Raw genomic sequence first — 23,379 nt, 5'->3', positions numbered from 1 at the left:
AATGTTATCAAGTGGTGTACAGGTTGTATATACAAGTTAGTCGAATCATTTATTAACTAAAATAAATCTCATTGCATTCTTTAGTTTTATATTTTTAACGTTTATGAACCTGCACTACTTTTTAGTGTAGATGAAACATTTCACTTACGTCTGAAATTACCCTATTGTTGATAGTAAGCGCACGAATAAACATGTTACAATATTTGTGTTCATACTCTTTTAAGCGTGACACCGAACTATAGGTTATCTGCGCTACGCCACCACAAGTTCGAGCACCGAAATTTATCTTTATAAGCCTACAAATTTACCAGTGTAGGAGAAAGGTAGTAATATAATTTATGAAGACGGTTATACGACAGTCTTATCGTTCATTCTTGGAAGAAAATGCTGTAACACTGTGTGTTAAGCCTTGTTTGTGAGTTCATAGGTGCTACGGCTCTAAAACAGAAACAAATATATGTGAATTTTCACCGATTTTCAATAACTGTCTCAGTCAGTCTTTAGTTGTTGTGAAAGTTGTAAACTGATTGATTGCAACTCATTTTTATTCTTATCCGTCAGTGGACGAGACACTGTTTCACGAGTGTCCAACGTGTGTTCATCACACACGTTTACGTCGGAGATTCAGTTGTTATTTTTTGACTCTGAGCATGGCTCACGGTGTGTTATACGTTCCTTCGAATAAAAGTATTTCGATCGCCAGCTGTGTCTTTATTCGGGTGCCGCGTGTCGATAGAAACGGACGTACGTTGTTGTCTCTCAAGCAAAATGGACTGGGACGGCATAGCCCAGATAGTCGGTGAATACGACAAGTACCAGATGCTTATGGTGTGGCTGGTGTTTGTACCTGCACATTTATCCTTCGGGCCACATTATTATGAGCAACTCTTTATGGGCTATACCCCCTTTTATTGGTGCGACCCCAGTGTATCCAACTCATCCAGGGTGTCCAGAAGTACAAATGCTGTGACCACAGGACAAACTCCGTTTTCTCAGAGCTCCAGAGGTCAGTGCTGGGTCACCTATCCGAACGTGAGTACCTTGTTAGAGGTCAGGAATTCTGGCCAGAACAGATCAGTGATGAAGAACTCGGACCACGTCACGCTAGGTTGTAGTAATGGTTACGTTTACGACAGGACCTGGCTTCATGCTGATGAAAGTATTGTTACTACTGTAAGTAAAACGTAGTGCAGTGTTTAATCAGTTACATGTTTAACACTTATAAATTTCTTGTTAATACTGTAAGTAAAATGTAGCGCAGTGTTTGGTCAGTTACATGTTTAACACTGATAAACGTGTTCTTATGACAAGTTAAAACGTAGCGCAATGTTCAGTCGGTTTCATGTTTAACACTGATAAACGAGTTGTTACCACTGTAAGTAAAACGTAGCTCAGTGTTCAGTCAGTAACAAGTTTAACACTGATAAACGTGTTCTTATGACAAGTTAAAACGTAGCGCAATGTTCAGTCGGTTTCATGTTTAACGCTGATAAACGAGTTGTTACCACTGTAAGTAAAACGTAGCTTAGTGTTCAGTGAGTAACATGTTTAACACTGATAAATTTCTTGTTAACTGTAAGTAAAACGTAGCGCAGTGTTCAATCAATTACATGTTTATCACTGATAAACGTGCTGTTATGAATAGGTAAAACATAGTGCAATGTTCATTCAGTAGCATGTTTAACACTGATAAACGTGTTCTTACCACTGTAAGTAAAACGTAGCGCAGTATTCAGTCGGTTACATGGTTACACTAATAAACGTGTTGTTGGCAGCATAAATAAAACATGTTTAACACTTATAAACGTGTTGTTACCGCTGTATGTAAAACGTAGCGCAATGTTCAGTCAGTTACTTGTTTAACACTGATAAACGTGTTGTTACCTCTGTAACGTTATCTAAGGTACATATCTTATTGCAGACAAACAGTAACACAGGATCTTTAACTCTCAACACTCACACCTAATTACACATGTTATCACAGGAACAGAATGGTGGTGCTGATGTCGTGCTGTTTTTAACATTTAATCTTTAGAATGTTTTACATTTTCTTAACCGCCAAACGAGATAACCAAGGTACATCTGGAACACTGAACATATATTTATTTATTTAATCTCTCTACAGATCTATAATTGATTAGTTGTACATTATAGTCAAACTCAAGGCTGACTTTCAAACAATAATTTCTATTTTTTAATAGGTTTAGTTAAATACTTTTATTTACATTTATCAGGCAACTTTAGAGTAAAGGAACATGTTTCATGTTTTCTTGTACTTAACAGAACATTACACCAAACAATATCCTCTAACAATGTGAGCGTCTAGGCTCGCTTTGCGAAGTTCAGGAGAACAAAAAGACGTGATGCTACGAAAGTGTTTGGGGAATTCGAATAAAAACATGTTTGAAAGTCAAGCCACGATATGAAATAAATTCGTCTTCCTATTTGACAGTTAGCAATGCAGGGAAACAACCTAGTTTGGATGAGTTAGGAGAAGAAAGAACAGATACTCCAAGGAAGATTAACCCAGAAGCACTAATATTTGAAGGAACATAGAGAGATGAACGTTTGAGAAAACGATAGCGAGATGTAAAACATGTCTTCTAGTAAAAGAGAATTTTGTTTAGACATTAAACACACGGTGTCTCTGCGTACAAGAGACTCAGATGGTGATACCATAACCTTGTCTTTATTGTTCCATCCACAAACGTTACGTTAAAACACATCCAAATTATCCAACACGTCTTGTTTTTTTCCATCTGTAAATGATTTATTGTTTGTTTGTTTTTCTTTTCCCATTTCAGTAGTTTATTTGCTTTGAAATTCTGTAATTTATTCTGTAAATGCCTAGTTCTCGATAGAGTGTTTCAAGCTTACAATTTCATGTCTATTTCGTAACAGAACACACACGTGGTACACTACTCTTTAAAGAAAGGTGTATTATGTTACGATTAGCTAGAGATAGGGAGTTTGGCTGTATAAATTTAAAAAATAAGTGCTCCTCCGTTTATGTCTTGCCCGGCATGGCCAGGTGGTTAAGGCACTCGATTCGTAATCTGAGGGTCGCGGGTTCGAATCCCCGTCACACTAAACATGCTCGCCCTTTCGGCCGTGGAGGCATGATAATGTAACGTTCAATCCCACTATTTGTTGGTAAAAGAGTTGCCTAAGAGTTGGCGGGGGTGGTGATGACTAACTGCCTTCCCTCTGGTTTTACACTGCAAAATTAGGGACGGCTAACGCAGATAGCCCTCGAGTAGCTTTGAGCGAAATTGAAAACATGCCAAACCGTTTATCTCTGAAAAGACCTCAGGGTCACGTAATATTTGAGAACTATGACACTAGTAATCTACTAGATAGCTTTGTGTTTAACAAACAACCTAAGGACTGAAGAGTTTAACTCCTATTGTGTTTTTTCGAAACCTTTTTGTTTTCGGGTATGCCACGGCCCGGTGGTTAATGAGTTTGACTCGCAATCTTAAGATTTCGGGTTTAATTCCCCGTCACCTAACATGCTTGATTTTTTCAGCCGAAGAGGTATTATAAGCTGCTGGTCGGGGGTTCGAACCCCCGTCAGAGCATATAGTTACCCTTTAGGATCGTTACCTAATCGAGTAGTAAAATTCGTAAATCAACGCAAATTACCCTAATGGTTAACCCTCGAACTAGATGGAATTCAAATCAATTGTAGACGATACAAAAAATCCTAGTAGGTATAAGATACCTAAATAATTTGATGGTAGATGTCCAAAAGCTGCTATGGCGTAACTTCAGTCGTGAAAGTGAGACTCAAACCACCCACTTTATATATAGTCTTAAATAAAGTTAACTTAGTCACAACACGTGAGCCAAGCTTACAAATACCATTCTTATTATAAGTGAAAAACTTAATTAAATAAAAATACTTCCATGTTTTATTTCAACTTCAAGCTGTTCTAAATGGCTTCGGTGCAAGGTTTTAGATTTGTTTTTCACAAAATACGTACACCTCGTAACAATGAATAACGTATGTTTTTACATTATCATTTGTTATCCAAAATATTACGTTAGATTTCTTTGGCTCTGAAAAAATGAAACTTTGTTTTTTTAAATTAAAGCTATAATTTAGTTTTTGATCAACAGTTACGGAGTAATATAAGTTAATATAAACATTACTGGTTTACGATAGCTGTATACATTATATTTATCTTGCCATCAATTGGTGGATTTATCTCATGCTTGAATATTATTGGTTTATGATAGGTGTATGCCTTGCGTCAGTTGTATCTCTTATAAACGATTGGTGAACTTGTGAAACACAGATCTGCCTAATTTATATTTTGTTAGTAAACCAATTCTTCTTTACAAACAAATCTTCTTTAAAGCAAAAAAAAGGAATTTCAAAATTATCTATATTTTTGATTTAATGTAAATTTGTTTTAATGATCAGATTAATCAGCGAACCTGATGTCGTTCCATTTGTTTTATTATTTCATAATTTACCTAAAATAATATTCATTAAGAGGTTCTCTGATGATTTAAGGAAGTTTTTATTTTATTTCTGTGAAACATGCATGAGTCCTCTCCTATAGCCGCTTTGAGGAAATTCAACAAATGAAAGTGATTGTTGTAATTTATCGGTAACACTGCCTTTCAAGATGTCGAACCAGATATACCCGTTTTCAAGTCAGAGCTAATGTTGACATTCGGAAATATAGGATTATGAAGCTATAAATAAGGAAGGTTTAGCCTAATTTCTAGCTACAACGTGCTGTACATGAAAGTACAGTTCTGCATTCGATAGAGGCCGCTCTAATTCCAAACTTCATTAATGAGTAATTAAACGAAAATAGTCACGAAAGGTCGCTCCAGCTGTATCTGTAGCTAGTAATTACTGTTCTCGTACTAATGCTCTAAATGTAATTTATTTTAGACTTTTATATCACTGATTAATGACACATTTAATATAAAAGTCTTATGTGTCTGGGAGGTTGGTTAGTGTAACGCACAAAGCTACACAACAGGCTATCTGTCCTGTTTTCACCACGAGTATCGAAACTAGAATTACAGCGTGATAAATGTTCGTACTTATCGCTGAAGCAACAGGTGCAAAAGTGAATAACGATAAATAATAAGTTAAAGAACGTTTTCCAGAGGGCAGTAGTTGTCATCTATCTGTCTAATATCCTCAGCACAAAGTAACAAAATAAATTTACATTAAATTGTAGGTGTAATTAATTTTGAATTTTTTTGTTTGAAATTAAGCAAATCTGTGTGTCACAAGACAAGTCCATCAGTCGTTGTCAAGATTCAACCAATACATCCATCATAAACCAATAATGTTTAAGCAGGAAATAGATCCACCAATCGATAGCAAGATACAACCAATATGACGTATACATTTATCACAAACCAATAATGTTTAAGCAGGAGACAGATCCACCAATCGATAGCAAACTACAACCATCATGACGTATACAGCTATTATCTAACAACATTCTTCACAAGTTAAAACAATGATTTATGAAACGCTGGAATTCTAGAATTATTTAATGTTCTTGAGCGATTTCTTCGTATCGGTTTCAGAGCAAATGTGTTCCGTGATTCCCGTTTCAAAGAAAAATATCGTTTCGATTATTGTGCAAGTCATTAACGATTCGGAAGTCGTCTTCTTCCACATTCCTGTAAATCTCTGAAACTTTTATTATCTAGATGTCGCTTTACAACATGATATGAAATAACCAAAGGAACCACATGTCATAAATGAACGTAAGAGTATCCAAGTGTAACAATATTGGTTGTCCATGGTACGTTTCTTAACACAATAAGGAAATAAAACAGAATCTTTAAACACAGCAATCCATGGAAGAATTCTTATTTGCAAAGTTAGGAAAATGTTACATTTATGCGTCTTCAGAGAGTCAAAGACTTGAACTGAAACGGTACGGCCATTATACCGCAATTCAAAAATCAATATAAACATCTCCACGTCAGTTAGGTTTAGTCATAATTATCACACGAAGTCCGTAGCCCTTCAAATGCGTGATGACGCCAACTCTCTTGGAACACAGAGAACGCTGTATTCAATGTAACGTAATAAACAATGATTTCAGTTTCATGTCGCTGTAGTCTTAATACATTCAGATAATAGTTTCACTTAAACAAGTCGAACAAGGAAGTTTCTACTTCCTTTTACAGAAATGCTTTTAAGCGCATTTACAGAAGGGTACAATAAAGCTGAAATAATTTAATTAGGCTTAGAAGTAATTCGTTTTTCATCTGAATACAATAATGTTGTTCGCTTCCAGTTGTTCATTAACTCTTTCTCAAAAGAAACAATTTTCTAGTTTTTGGTTCTTGTTGCATGTTTGTTTGTAATAATTCGTGATTTGTTTCACGGCGGAAGGAACGTACAACAAACTATGTGATAATAATGTAATTCTGAAACAGCAAGATCAAACACAAATCTCATCCCAACTACAATTGTTTACCGCGATTACTGTGACTTCCTATTTTTTCATGTTTGTGCGAGTGTGATTTTAGTGAAAAAAATTAAAACATTTAAAAATACGTCTGTGTCAAGAAAGTACTCGAGTGGGGAGAAAACAGGTTTGTAGTTAGTAAAATACAGCGGGAAGAAAAGTACGGTGAATGTATTTCATTTTACACGTGGACTCATGGAGATATAACAGATTTTAATAATAACACGTTCTGTGTTATACGTACTGGCAGTGGTATTTATTGAAGCTTCTCAGTATTTGGAAGTGGTATTTATTGGTACTTGTCAGTATTGGTGTGGTACCTACTGATTTTTAACCAGTTTCAGTATGTTATTTACTTCAGATATAATTTGAGAAATATCAAACTCGAAAGAAAAGAATACTGATAGACTACAGGAGAGGAAGCTAGCCAATACCACCCACCGCCTACTCTTGAGCTACTCTTTTTACCAAGGAGTAGTGGAATTGACCGAATATTATAATTCCCCCACGGCTGAAAGATCAAGACAGTGGTAGTTCACGGAGATTTGAACCCGCGACCCTCAGATTGCAAGCCGAATGGCTTAATCACCAGGCCTTGCTATGCCCGAAAACAAATTAGAAAAACCACAATAAAATCTAATCCGCCCTTAGCTTGTTTGTTTGTTTGTTGAACACAAAGCTGCACAATGGACTACTTTGTGCTCTGGTTACCGCAATTATCGAAACCAGTTTTTTACACCGAGGGACAAACTCTTAGTAAAACAAAATAACATGACAAATAAGACTTTGGAAAATATTTGGAGCCAGAAAACACAACAACGTAATGAAGTTGTGTGTTTGAGTTTAGATAAAATTTTTACATCACTGCCACCTTGTGCATACTACTTTAGTACTAGCAGCCGAATGCTCCAAGGCTTACATTGATGGCATTACTGTGTTTTGAGAAACACTGAATTAACACACACACAAATGATGATAAAGTGAGATCTGTTACAGACTTCCCAATCCTAAGAAACTGCAAAGGGTTAAGTACATCCTTGAGTATATGGGCCTGACAATCAGCTCATTCCAAACTTTGCTACAGTTGTGAACCTTTATATCAGTTACGTGGGAAGCGTATCAGGTGGAAACGGTTTGGCTTGAATTTCGCGCAAAGCTATACGAGAGCTATCTGCGTTAGCCGTCCCTAATTTTGCAGTGTAAGACTAGACGGAAGGCAGCTAGTCATAACCGCCCACCGCTAACTGTTGGGCTACTGTTTTACCAACGAATAGTGGGATTAATCGTCACTTATAACGCCCCCACGGCTGAAAGAGCGAGCATGTTTGGTGTGACGGTGATTCGAACCCGCGACCCTCGGATTGTGAATCGAGTGCCTTAACCACCTGGCCATGCCGAGTCCGTGGAAAAGGACTCCTCCATTTCCACATTGTGAATGTGTATTTCAGAAATTAAAGCAGGTTGTATGTACGTCCCATGTCTTGGAGGTTCCAAGAAATGGTGAACACTATTTTTTAGATACTGATACTTCGAATGATGGATTAGGACCAGTCATGTGTACGAAAGGTGTCATAGGATATTTTAGTTGAACACAAAATTCTGTAGAAATAAACTATACTACGAAAATACAAAATATACTTAAATAGAGTGGAATTTACAGCTGTAGTTGGTTTCAGACAGCTCCTAAGTTAACTGTAAGACTGATGCGTTGGGCATTAAAATTACAAGACTCGTAATTTTTCCGGGTTCGAGTCCTTGTTCGGGCGCCAGCGAAGGGGTCTAAAATAAACACAATCAGGGTTCAAGAAGGAACGAACATTTTTTTAAACAAATAACAACAATTAGAAATAAATCAACACTTACTAAAGCATAGTTAATAAACACGTGCTTGGTTAGAAATTGACACTAATGTTAATAAAAATTATATCATAGATATCAATATTATATCAAGTAATTGAATCAGGGAAAAGAACCAGAAAGAAAACCTAATTAAAAACAACAACACAAAAATAACTTCCAGTGATTATAACAATATCGAGTAATAAACAGCAACAATTCACCAATTATCACGTGACTTACTCTCTTAGTGAAATTTCTGGAATGGTATTTGTTCACTGAGGAGATCACGAGAATACACCTCATGTGATCATATATTTACATAAACGTCACCTCCAGAGAAGGTGTTGTCAGTTTCACCACATATACATATTTATATTTACTCAAAATACAGATGATTAGCTAGAAAGTGAGTTAGTGTTTTAATGCAATTAAAATTCATGGATAAATTTATCGATTGAAGGAGATAATAAATGAGTAATAAACACAACCACAATAATAAAAAATAATAAAATTTGCTATCTTACAAGATGGCGAGAGAAACAAAGTTTTTGTATCTGAGTTTATATAACGTCTGAATTTAGACAACACGTGGCGAAAAAAACGGTGACGTTTTGGAGCGAGTGAATTCTCTTTCCGATGGTTGTGTTAAATGAAACAAACGATCCTGAAAACACTGATGTTTGTGTCAACAACCTAAGGTATTGTTGTGTGTGTACAACAATGTTTGTACAAGTTTGCCGGTGGAGAAATAGTGAGTGCAGCTATTTTTGTAAACTAACTTTACATACATCAGTGAAATCAAAGTTTACTGAGGAATAATATCAGCTATATACACTTGAAAAACAACCTTCAAATAAGCGGTTTGTTTTGATCTATCGTGCTTTGTTAAATACGTAAGGTAACACGACGACAGTTAGTAGAATTATTTGCAATTTTCGTGTTACTTTTGTTTAAGTACTGTGTGGACGTACCTCGTGAGCCCGGCATGGCCAGGTGGGTTAAGGCGTTTGACTCGTAATCTGAGGGTCGCGGGTTCGAATCCCCGTCGCACCAAACATGCTTACCCTTTCAGCCGTGGGGACGTTATAATTGTGTGGTTAGTCCCACTATTCGTTAGTAGAGGAGTAACCCTAGTTTTGGCGGTGGGTGGTGATGAATAACTGCCTTTCCTCTAGTCTTACACTGGTAAATTAGGGATGGCTAGCGCAGATAATCCTCGTGTAGCTTTACCCGAAATTCCAAAAAACAGATAAACGTATTGCATTATCAGACAACTTGTTGTCAAGAAAGTCAAGAGACAACAAGTAATTTGTTGCATAAAAAATGATAAAAATGTGTTTCAAGAAAGGTAATGGAACCCTTGATAATTTTATGTTTAAGAATTATAAGAATGTGTTTTAAACAATTGATAGATCCATCCATGAATTTAAGGTTAAGAGTTATAAAAATGTTTTAAAATTTAATGGATCCACCGCTAATTTTATGGTTAAAAGTGTAATAACAAAAACAAAACAACAAGGCAACTCTTAAGTTAACCTCTGATAACAAGACACGGCGTGGAGTTGATATCCTAGTTATATAATTGTTACTGTTGAATCTCGTCACTCGAATATATTGGAAATGTTTATTGCTTACTTAAAACTTAGGTAGCATATCCAGTTTTGAGGCGCAGGATTGTATAATTTATACATTAATAAAATGTTACAGGAAACATATGGTAATCTTGTTCTTATTGAGGATCATTTACCACCTTTACCTCTGTAAGAAAATAATCGTGTAATCACTGTTCTTTGAAAAAGTACGTTGGTGAAAAGCGCCTGCGCAGTGTACTTTAAGATTACTTTGAACTGAGACGTGTGGCTACTATTATCTCCTGACAGCAGTTTGAACTGACATAACTGGTCAATGTGTTTTTCTTAACACACTTTGGACCTAGATATCTGAAATTGGTATCTTTTAACAACACTTTGAAGAGACGTGAATGGTCACTGTTATCCCCTTAGAACATCTAGGACCGATATATGCAGCCACTTTTTAGAATGCGTTGGGCTTAGATACCTGGTACTGTTAATATATAACGAATTGGAATGAAATACTTGGCCATTATATTCCTGTACTAAAAACTTAAGAGTGACGGTTTAGTTCGCTGTTGTTCTTTCTTCTTGTTAGTACAGTCTCTTCTGAGCGCTTAGTTTCACATGTTACATGCTACAACAACCCTTAAAAGAACAGCTAACATAGTGGTTTTGCCTTCCAACACAATCTCATTTACTAACAGAAATTGTTTTCGAACCATCAACGTGGTAGTCCGTGCGACGATAAACTTGTTGTTGTAACGAACCAATCCCCAAACTATCACTTCACGTTGGAATTCCAATCTTGGACAATATAATATATCACTGTTTGAACCACACGTGTCATCACGATTAATCAAAGAAAAAAAATTTAGCCAGCGAATCTTAAGTGTTGTGGACTTGTTGTACTTATCCCGTAACAAACGTGTATCATTTACTCTTTGTTCTGTATGAGACGTGTATCTTCTACTCTTTGGCCTGTATCAGATATGTACCTTCTAAACTTTGGCCTGTATCAGATGTGTACCTTCTTCTCTTTGTCTTTTATCAGATGTGCACCTTCTTCTCTTTGTCTTTTATCAGATGTGTACCTTCTTCTCTTTGTCTTTTATCAGATGTGCACCTTCTTCTCTTTGTCTTTTATCAGATGTGTACCTTCTTCTCTTTGTCCTATATCAGATGTGTACCTTCTTCTCTTTGTCCTATATCAGATGTGTACCTTCTTCTCTTTGTCTTTTATCAGATGTGTACCCTCTTCTCTTTGTCCTATATCAGATGCGCACCTTCTTCTCTTTGTCTTTTATCAGATGTGTACCCTCTTCTCTTTGTCCTATATCAGATGTGTACCTTCTTGTCTTTGTGCTGTATCATCTACTCTTTGTTCTCTATTAGATGTGTACCTTCTTCTCTTTTTACACATTTTTAAATCAGTCCTGGATATCTACTCGTACTTTTCACAGTATTTTTTGTTTCAGTTTCGTTTTGTGTTTCAAACATTGTAAACAGTTCCCAAGCTTTGAAGTTTTACTTTAAATTAGTTGTTTTCTATTTCACACATTTGATAACGCAACAGTAAACATTCACGACTTTCCTAATCAGTTCTTTAATTCATTATTGTTCCCTGTTTACAGAAATGATCCAATCTCATGTTCTAACACATGTGAGAAATATAAATGTAGCCGTAAAACACAACTTAGTATAACAAATGCAGCCAGTAGTGAGTTTGCTTGCTTTGTTTTGAATTTCATGCAAGGCTACGCGAGGGCTATCTGCGCTAGCCATCACTAATTTAGCAATTTAAGACTAGAGGGAAAGCAGCTAGTCATCACCACCCACCGCCAACTCTTGGACTACTCTTTTATCAACGAATAGTGTGATTGACCGTCAAATTATAACGCCACCTGGTTGAAAAGGCGAGCATGTTTGGTGTGAGGAGAATTCGAACTCGCTAGTAGTGAGTTTTACCTCTAGAGCATAGCATCCTTAAAAGTTTAGATTTCAAGTTTCAAACTCTAGTAGTGGTAAGAAATAGAAAATAAATCTTTAACTGCGCGTGGAATAAGATAACTGTTTTGTATATATACGCAGGAAAAAAATAGAAAAAGAATCGGAATATTTCTATGTTGTAGAAGGTTAGATTACGTGTGCAAAATATTAGACAGAAGGCTGGAAAATTCGAATAAATTTTAGCTTAAATTCGGTATAGGTTTGTCGTACCTTTTACGTCCTTCCTTGTTTACTGGAGACACCATTATTTCAGGAATTTTTGTTGAACATCATTGTCAGCGAAAAAAAAAATATTATGAGCCACCTGACGGTTGGCATAAACTGCTTGTAATGATGTTTTATCATTTTTATTTCCTCTCTTTCTCTCGCTCTCTGTTGTTAAAAAAATAAAATAAAACCACATTTCGAACAAAGAAAACAACCATTAGTGACAGCAGTTTCAACTTATAAAACATTGTTCATTGACTACAATAATTTATTTTATTCACTCAAACGTCCGCTACAGTCTCCCGCTAGTGACTTAGCGGTAAGTTTATAGGCATAGAAGGCTAAAAAGTGGGTTTCGATACCTGTAGTTCGCAAAGCACAAAGAGCCTACTGTGCAGCTTTGAGCTAAACAACAACTAACGCACCCTGGTGGTAAGAGGAAACGAGTTAAAGCTTTGTACATTAACGTAGTGTGAACACGTCTGTCAATACTGTGTAATTTAAAGTTTCTATTTCTAATTTATTTTTGAACCCCTCCTCTAGAAACACCTTTCGTTATAAATAATTAAGTGGTTTATTTAAAGTTAAATGCAAACTACCGGTAATGTATTATATTTTGTACTGCACGTAATGTCGTTCATGTACATTGTACCAGATTCGTTAATATAATCGTTAAGGAGATCAGTCAACACTATTCTGTTGTAGTGTGTCACGTCGTCCTTCAAGCTCCAGAGAAACTGTGAGTCTTTAAAACATGTCTCAAAACTGGAAATTGTAATTCCTCTCCATAAAGTATACATATTGATGAATTAAACTTCTTTTTATTCGTATTATTTTAGTTTACTTATTAATACAAGTACCTCTCACCATCCCCCTCCCGCCTCCTCAGTAGTATGTTTACGGACTTTCACCTCGAGAAACTGGATATACATACCGGTGGTGAGCAGACAACAGATGAGAAACTGGATATACATACCGGTGGTGAGCAGACAACAGATGAGAAACTGGATAAACATATCGGTGGTGAGCAGACAACAGATGAGAAACTGGATAAACATACCGGTGGTGAGCAGACAACAGATAGCCCTTTCTGTAGCTTTGTGGTTGATAATTATTTTACTTTTTAAAGTAAAAAAAAATTCACAAAGTGTTATATGCTCTGTTCTCACCGCAGGTATCAAACCTCAAATGTTCCTGCTATAAACCTTCGAGCTTACCGCTAAGCCACTTGTGGATGGTCAGATAGATAGATCGATGTATGGAGATACCGTGACGTCCATAATTTATTTCAGTTTTGCTAATGTAGTAATAACCAACTGATTTCTCTTTGTCTTCTTTTAATTTTCTCGTTTAGTGTGATGAATTAAACGTTATTATTTATATATGACTGTTACAGCGTTAAATATCACGTTATCGTCAAGGTGAAAATAATTTTAGTCTTACTCAAACTAATTCATTTTTGCTCGTCTAATACACGAGATAATTATTAATTCACGGGGTTTGAAAACCATTAGTTGAATAGCTGGTCCTTCGAGATCTTACAACAAATGTTTTAGAGATATATTAAAATAAATGAGGGATATTCCACCAATGTAGAATTTACTTTGGCCATTAAATATCCCGGCATACATGTCCGAGGATAAAGACAGCGTGTTGCCTCAAAGAACAACAAACCTAATTTCCATGGCAACAACGAACGTATTTGGACTATTTGATCTATGAGTCTGTAGAGGGTAGATGGAATTCATCCCGTGAAACGACATATGCTCCCGAGTTTAGAAAGCTCAGTTCTATTAAGATGACCACGTGACCCTGTTCACCAACCAGAAATCTTGCTTATACTTGCAAAAATGTGTTCCCTCAGAATGTTCTGTCGATCTCAATGAACTCATTGTTGTGAAGAAAGGGCCAGCGTATTATTAGACCGTTTCTATCTTAGGTACTTTTACGTATGGCCTTTCGGTTACACATTTACAACTAAACGAACCACATAATAGTAGGTGATCACAATTCACGACCATTCGTCGTTATCAGGGTTACCAAAGTTCCGACTGGTTCACAAAGACAGCAGTATATTAAAGCATTACTTACAGGTATCCGCTTTAGTCCTAAACGTTCTGCATTACTCTGAGACATTATCCGAATACAAAGATAAATATAATGCTAGAAATAACGACGCCAGTAGAATCCAAGTTGTATAAAAGGTATAATACTGAACTGTTAACTCTCGGCTGTCGCACATGTTGAGCTCCTTGTTTAAAGTTCATTCAATCCATCATGTTACATTTGAGAACTTTGAATGACAAAGGAATCTTCAATGTTGATCGTTTATCTTTTACAAGAAGCTTATTTTATTCAGTTCGACCAGGTGAAAAGATTTTTACCACATTTCTAAGGTGTACATTTAATCCTAACCTTCTCAAACGTTAGAGAAAGTAAGAATATTGTAATATAACTTTCACATGCTGTGACTTTTGTCTACCGGTCACTCCTTCTCCGGTACCTAAGTGACGTAATACCCATATCAATAAATAGCCTCCGAGCTAATATTATTGTTCATGTATACGAAATATCTAGGAAAAAATGTCTCAAAACTAAACCTGTGTTCAACCACGAATTTCGAGAAAGAATGTCCATCAACGTCAAGAGTACTCTATTGGTGGTTTTTGTATTTAAAGTTTAATTTCCAAGATGAACGTTTTTCGTACTTTTTCTAGGGTTTATTAACAGAAAAACATTGTTTACAAGATGAATGTTTTAATTATACTCAGTATGAACCTTTACACGAACCAACGTTTACAAAATGATTTACCTCTACACAGTATCAACCTTTACACGAACCAACGTTTACAAAATGATTTACCTCTACACAGTATCAACCTTTACACGAACCAACGTTTACAAAATGATTTACCTCTACACAGTATCAACCTTTACACGAACCAACGTTTACAAAATGATTTACCTCTACACAGTATCAACCTTTACACGAACCAACGTTTACAAAATGATTTACCTCTACACAGTATCAACCTTTACACGAACCAACGTTTACAAAATGATTTACCTCTACACAGTATCAACCTTTACACGAACCAACGTTTACAAAATGATTTACCTCTACACAGTATCAACCTTTACACGAACCAACGTTTACAAAATGATTTACCTCTACACAGTATCAACCTTTACACGAACCAACGTTTACAAAATGATTTACCTCTACACAGTATCAACCTTTACACGAACCAACGTTTACAAAATGATTTACCTCTACACAGTATCAACCTTTACACGAACCAACGTTTACAAAATGATTTACCTCTACACAGTATCAACCTTTACATGAACCAACGTTTACAAAATGATTTACCTCTACACAGTATCAACCTTCACACGAACCAACGTTTACAAAATGATTTACCTCTACACAGTATCAACCTTTACATGAACCAACGTTTACAAAATGATTTACCTCTACACAGTATCAACCTTTACACGAACCAACGTTTACAAAATGATTTACCTCTACACAGTATCAACCTTTACATGAACCAACGTTTACAAAATGATTTACCTCTACACAGTATCAACCTTTACACGAACCAACGTTTACAAAATGATTTACCTCTACACAGTATCAACCTTTACACGAACCAACGTTTACAAAATGATTTACCTCTACACAGTATCAACTTTTACACGAACCAACGTTTACAAAATGATTTACCTCTACACAGTATCAACCTTTACACGAACCAACGTTTACAAAATGATTTACCTCTACACAGTATCAACCTTTACACGAACCAGGCTCGCCATGGCCAAGTGGGTTAAGGCGTGCGGCTCGTAATCTGAGAGTCACGGGTTCGAATCCCCGTCGCACCACACTTCCTCACTCTTTCAGCCGTGAGGGCATTATAATATGACGGTCATTCTCACTATTCGATGATAAAAGAGTAGCCCAAGAGTTGGCGGTGGGTGGTGATGAATAGCTGCCTTCCCTCTAGTCTTACACTGCTAAATTAGGGACGGCTAGCGCAGATCAAAAACAAACAAATACACGAAATAACGTTTACAAATGGTTTTATTTAAGTATTGCTCACAGAAACTTTTGTACCTAAAAGTTTACAGCTGTGTTTAAAATTTTCTGTTTCTACAACCTTTATGTATTGCAGGCCAGTGTGCACTCAAGTTATGTGTTTCACATTTATTTATTTACTGTAGTCCAGTGTGTACAGATTTATTTTAATTACCATTATTTGTGAGATCTACGTTCACAGGTTTTCTGTATTTGAGTTGTACTTATTTTCAGTTGAACAAGTAAATCGAATAAATTATATAACAATCGCCTAGAAATTTGTAATGAATAACCTTGTTATGTTCTTTAAAACTTAGGCCTTATCGAGTCCAGTTGTAGTAGTTATTTTAAGAGCTGTCGGTTTGATACCGGAATTTGTTCCTCATTAATTTATAAGGAATAACCAACTAAAAAGTTGGGTATCTTTAGAAGCCCCAGTAAAATTAGAAACATAAAAATAAAGGACAAAAATAATATTATGGAGGTGACTTCTGGAGGAAACATTCTTTGATAAGCTAATAAATTCACGTTTATGTCTCTCGAATTCCCATAAACGAACTTTAAACTTCAACAATTTTGTTAAAGAGGATGTCCAGGCGTCCTCACTGGTTTATAACGTCAAACAAGGACAAGGGGAAACAAAATTACTGAATATTTACGACTGTAAAAACTATACGTAATAAAAGAATTACATGTGAAATTCATCAGATAAAAATGTAAAAGGTGTCAAACAATAGGGTTTTTTGGATGTAAACGTTACAAGATAAATATACATTAAGGCTGCTTGCAACACTTAAAGTGCTTTTCGATACAGAAACTTGTAAACTAAATGTACTTTTCCACTCTGAAGCTCGTTGAATATAAGTGCTCTTAGGGCTAAAGGTATTATAAGTGTTCCTCAATATTAATCTTAAGAAGTGATTTTTATGAGCAAAAGTTTCAAAATAAATGTGGTTTACAAAACTGAAGCTTGTAAGATAAAATGTCGTCTCAGTAGTATAACGTCTTGGTATAAAACTGCTCTGATTCTCATATTTTGAATTTTTATATTCAGTGTACTTTGATACATTATTTTTGAAATGCTCACCGTTAACTTACTGTCTGCTTTCATAACAAGCGTGGAGGTTACGTATGAGGCCCGGCATGGCCAGGTGGTTAAGGCACTCCACTCGTAATCCGAGGGTCACCCGTGGGTGCGTTATAATGTGACAGTCAATCTGATTATTCGTTGATAAAAGAGTAGCCCAAGAGTTGGCAGTGGGTGGTAATGACTAGATGCCTTCTCTCTAATCTTACACTGCTAAATTAAATACAGCTAGCGCAGATAGCCCTCGTGTAGCTTTGCTCGAAATTCAAAACGAACCAATCGTATGAAAGAAGTCCTCTTCTAATGCACTGGTATTAAGATATTGTGTTTATTTTTATACTTAAAAGTATTCTATGCAGCAAGTTACAGTTACCTAGTGAATAATTTGTTTTAAAACTCTTATAAACATACTCAGAAGAAAGCTTATTTAGGAGTTAACTGAAGCAGACAACTTTTGTCTTCCTTAGCTTACTCTAGCATAAACCAAACATTATTAACTCAGTAAGAGCTTAGTCCTAACGGAATTTCCGGCATTTTCGCTATACTTTCATCTTTTTTTTTTTTATGACTTTGTTTTTGGCATAAAATTTGTTATCCGAACACGGTTAAAATTACTGAACGAAAAGAAAATGTTGCATAAGAAAGATAGCAGATAATGAGAAAACTGCATTTTTACTTGCTCGCTCCATCTTGTGCTACTGAAACGATAGTTACATCTGTAATTGCTATGTCAACACTATGGCTAAAAACAAAAACGGTTGCTCCAAATGATACTGAAAGAACACGGAAATTTATTTAACGACCAGTAAACCCTTGTGTTTCCTTTACTGTTCAGTTTCATTCTTTGGTCGTTCTTCACTTGAAACTAACGATTTCTCTCAGTGATGACGAGAAAACCCACTTGTAGAGAAAAGTATATATGTAAAAACGACTGGTTAGGTTGAACGATTTCTCTCTCTCTTCCGCGTCATCTCTGAAAGTCATGTATGACTCTATGACATTGTATCTTTTTTCACTCTTATCAGTTTCTCTTCATTGAGGATAAAAAGCTCTTAACTGTAAGCCCTATAATGCATCTGACTGTGCTTTAGAAATCTGAGAAATGTACTTACATAAATTCAATTTTTTGTCGTCACTTAAACCAAGCTAAATAACGACTGAATTACGATATAGAAACGGTGAAACCAACACATCCTACAACCAACAGTATCTTATGTACCAACATTCAAGTTGTACGTGATACAATTAACAGAATATTGTATATCAACATTCAAGTTGTACGTGATACAACTAACAGTATATTGTGTATCAACATTCAAGTTGTACGTCATACAACCAACGGTATCTAATGTATCAACATTCAAGTTTTACGTGATACAACCAACGGTATCTAATGTATCAACATTCAAGTTTTACGTGATACAACCAACAGTATATTGTGTATCAACATTCAAGTTTTACGTGATACAACCAACAGTATATTGTATATCAACATTCAAGTTGTACGTGATACAACCAACAGTATATTGTGTATCAACATTCACAATCTGTTTTCGATTTCAATTGATCCTTTTTTTTCCTTTTCGTTAAGGCGCTCGACCCCCATTTGTGGGTCTCGGGTTCCAATCCCTGTCCCACTAAATATGCTCGACCTTTCAGTAATTGGAGCGTTATAATGTTAGGATAAATCCCATTAATCACTGTTGAAAAGTAACTGAAAATAAGATATAGCCTGTAAGTGGTGAACTCTAGCTGCCTCCCCATGTAGTGTTTTACTGGTAAATTAAGGATGATTAGAGAAGATAGCTCTCATGTAGTGTTTTACTGGTAAATTAAGGATGATTAGAGAAGATAGCTCTCATGTAGTGTTTTACTGGTAAATTAAGGATGATTAGAGAAGATAGCTCTCATGTAGTGTTTTACTGCTAAATTAAGGATGATTAGAGAAGATAGCTCTCATGTAGTGTTTTACTGGTAAATTAAGGATGATTAGAGAAGATAGCTCTCATGTAGTGTTTTACTGCTAAATTAAGGATGATTAGAGAAGATAGCTCTCATGTAGTGTTTTACTGGTAAATTAAGGATGATTAGAGAAGATAGCTCTCATGTAGTTCTGCGCGAAATTCAAAAAACGAACTATTTTCTTTTTTCGTTTGTTAACCTTTCTCTGAAAAGTGTTTATCGTGAAGTAAATTATTAAAAGAACTCGAGACCTTCACATAAGTCAATTTAAAATGTTTTCTTAGCTGCTCGTGAGGGGTCTGGAAGATAAATATTGTCCTTTTAACACCGGTAAGATTAGCAACACAAATGTGCTAACACCGGTAATATTAACAACACAAATGTGCTAACACCGGTAATATTAACAACACAAATGTGCTAACAGCGGCAATATTAACAACACAAATGTGCTAACAGCGGTAATATTAACAACACAAATGTGCTGACACCGGTAAGATTAACAACACAAATGTGCTAACAGCGGTAATATTAACAACACAAATGTGCTAATATCGGTAAGATTAACAACACAAATGTACTAACAGCGGTAATATTAATAACACAAGTGTGCTAATACCGGTAAGATTAACAACACAAATGTACTAACAGCGGTAATATTAATAACACAAGTGTGCTAATACCGATAAGATTAACAACACAAATGTGCTAATACCAGTAAGATTAACAGCACAAATGTGTTAAGACCGGTAAGATTAACAGCACAAGTATATCAATACCGATAAGATTAACAACACAAATGTCCTAATATCACTTCTATAAAACCAAAAAGCACAGTTAAGCACAATGGGGTGTCTGTGCTGTGCCCCTCATGAGTATCGAAATCCGGCTTCTAGTGTTATATGACCGTAGTCATACCGCTGTATTCCTGACAGAAACTGTATCCATAAATCTTGTATATATATATATATAATTATATATTGGGTTTCGCTTTATATAGTGAGTCACATTTCAAACACGTAAGAGATATTTTATTTCATATCTGCGTTTGAAATGGGCATTAAGAATGAACACTGATATCCAAATAAGTGACTCCCTCTACTAGAATTCTAAATTCTTATTAATAATTTAATATTCAAATCATTTTTTTGTGTGGTTTCGTTCGTGCATCTTAAAACGTACGTAAACATCTCGTATTATAGAACACAAGCTTTTCAACGAACCGCTTTCTGTCGGCACTTCTAAAACCCAACTCTTCTTTATGGCTTGCCTAACAACACCAGTATAAGTCTTGGATACATATACGTGTAACATTTAGATCATCATTGATAACACTGCACAACAATTGTTTTGAAACGTTTTACTTCCTGAAAAGTTTTTGCTGATTGTGACAGGTACCTGGTGGGTATGCACAAATATAGTTTTGGTTTTGCTTCATCACGTAGGAACTCTGAGAAATAGACAGTTAACTGTTCACCGGCAATAACGTATTTAATTGCGTTTATGTTTCTAATACGCTATTAAGTTCAACATAGTTAAAAGTGATTTTCTTTTGTATTCAGTGTCCGGTGCATCACGTTGCAGTGTCCAACAGTAGTCAGCAAGCACTGACGGATTCCAGTTGCCCTGATATAGTTTTTCCATTGTAGCATTGTCCTGTTGAAACCTTTCACTGTGTTCGTCACTGACAGCACCGAGATTTGCGGGAAAGAAGTCCAAGTGTGAGTGGAAGAAATGAATCTTGAGTGACATGTTGCACTTCATTGTTTTGTATGCTTTGAGAAGTTTGTCTACCAGCTGAATGTAATGTGGGGCTCTGTAATTGCTAAGAAAATTGTCAACAACGTCTTTGAAGGCTTTTCAGGCAATCTTTTCCGGCCCAACTAACAGATTTTCGAACCGCTTGTCACTAATAACATGTCTGATCTGAGGGCCAACAAAAATGCCCTCTTTGATCTTGGCCTCAGTTATTCTTGGGAACATCTGTCTTAAATAACGAAAACCTTCGCCTTCTTTGTTCATTGCTTTCACAAAATTATTCATAAGTCCCAATTTAATGTGAAGAGGAGGCAAAAAAAAATCTTTGTCGGGTCGACAAGCAGTTCATGCGCCATATTTTTCTGTCCTGGAACTAACTTTCTACGGAGTAGCCAGCTCTGTCTAGGATAATGTGACTCTTTGGCACGACTGTCCCATTCACAGATGAAACAACAGTACTTTGTATGGCCGAGCTGCATTCCTAGTAACAGAACAGAGTTTCAGATCTCCACAGATATTCCAGTTGTACTTGCTGTACTGGATGTGCTTCAGCGACATTTCCATGTTCTCGTAGGTTTCTTCCATGTGTGCTGCACAGCCAACAGGTATTGAAGGGTGAACGTTGTCATTGTGTAACAGAACAGCTTTGAGGCTAAACATTGATGAATCAATAAAGATACGCCACTCTTGCGGGTCATGGTCACAACCCAAAACAGAGAACAATTCTTCGATGTCAACACAGAAACAGAGACTGTCAACTTGTGTAAAGAATTTGGTTATATCATCTTGGCGGCTTCGAAAAACAGAAATTTTCGTACCTGGTGACTGTGTTATGAGATATGGATAGCCTGAGGAGCACGGCTCTAAATCCGGATCAGTATCACTGCCAGTTCCCTGCATTGCAGTTTCTTCATCTGGTTCGTTTAAGGTCCATTCCTCTGGTGGTTTCGGAATTGGAAGACTGTCGTCATGTGACACGGGTCTCATTGCTGAAGGCAGATTAGGGTATTCAATTGACTTCTTGTTTTTGTCAGAGAAACCAGACACATTAGTCAAACAGAAGTAACAGTCCATCACATGGTCTTTCTGTTCTCGCCATATCATCGGGACAGCAAAAGACATTGTCTTTCGAATGCCTCTGAGCCAAGCTCTCAGACAGACAGCACATGTCGCACAACAAATGTGAGGCGCCCATTCCTGGTCTTGATCACCAATTTTACAGCCGAAGTACAGATGATGTGCTTTCTTCACAAGAGTAGTCATTGAGCGTCTCTGAACAAGCGTATACTCGCCACAAACATAGAATGTATCGCGGCTGTTACGACATTGACGAGACATATTGACCGACACCAATCGTCCTGTAAAACGTCTATAACATCTAACTTATTTGTTACAGTGCTACTGAAGCAATGCTATATTCTAAAACAATACGTACACACTATAAGGTCTATATTAATCTAATGAGCAGCATCTGTGTATGCAAGCCACTTTTATAGCCTGCTGACTGTCTCAGCTGTCTGTCAAGCTGGCTCCGGCCTGCTCAGGCTTGCCCGGGCTGCATATTTCCACAGAACAGCTTCCAACCTGGCCTGATTTCATGTCTGGACATGCTCAGACTGCACAAAACATTGTTCATAGGTCTCTTACAGAAACGAAAATTTTGGAACAAAAATATAAGAAAAAATATGACAAAATTGAAGATTTCGATGAAACGATACGTGATGGGCAAATTGGGATGGGATTTTCGTGATCAGCAGCCAAACATCTATAAGGAACACCCAACAGTGTTCAAGAAGCAAAAACTTTGTTGTGCAGTGTAAATAAACAGATCGCACAGTAATTTTCTACTTACCTTTAACAGGGTAACAAGATATAATGAGAAATTATTTCCATAACGTAGCCACAGTCTACAAGGTAACAATATATAACGGATAATTTGACGAATAGAACGTCATTATTAATGGTGATAAAGAAGATGGATATTCTGTTCCATTAGGTTCTTCTTGCTATAAAGTGAACATTCTGTTCCATTAGGTTCTTCTTGATATAAATTGAACATTCCGTTCCAGTTGATTTTTCCTGCAATAAGGTGAACATTCCGTTCCATTGGGTTCTTCCTTTATTAACAGAACTCTGCAAGAAAGTCTCACTAAAATCATGTTGTGAAACTAATGGTACAGCGTTGAGCGAGATGACGTATTGTAACGTGTTTGTTATATTCCAATATTTCAGATTCAGTAAACAACTTTGCTGCTTGATTGAAGCATGACGTTCAACAAACAGTTTAATGTTTTCAGACATTTTATAAACATGAGTAACACTAATGGTCAGTTACAAAACTACTTTTAAGATGCATCTCTTCTAACTAAATTCTTTCGTCCTTCACTCAGAAATATCTCTTAAGTT

At 36.2% G+C, this 23,379-nt stretch overlaps 1 protein-coding gene across 1 annotated transcript in view; it reads left to right on the top strand.

Annotated features, from left to right (window-relative positions):
* Positions 1 to 729: 729 nt before the first annotated feature.
* LOC143239286 (beta-alanine transporter-like) overlaps positions 730 to 23,379 on the top strand; it is a gene marked incomplete in the record, with an annotated part of 92,337 nt that continues 69,687 nt past the window's right edge. Inside the window, 1 exon segment of the mRNA XM_076480212.1 lies at positions 730 to 1,173. Within this exon segment, the coding sequence (XP_076336327.1) occupies positions 769 to 1,173 (405 nt within the window).

The sequence above is a fragment of the Tachypleus tridentatus genome, chromosome 13 (assembly GCF_004210375.1).
Source record: "Tachypleus tridentatus isolate NWPU-2018 chromosome 13, ASM421037v1, whole genome shotgun sequence".
Classification (NCBI taxonomy): Eukaryota; Metazoa; Arthropoda; class Merostomata; order Xiphosura; family Limulidae; genus Tachypleus; species Tachypleus tridentatus.
Note: the sequence above shows the minus strand (reverse complement) of the source record. Positions and strands in the feature narration are given on the sequence as shown.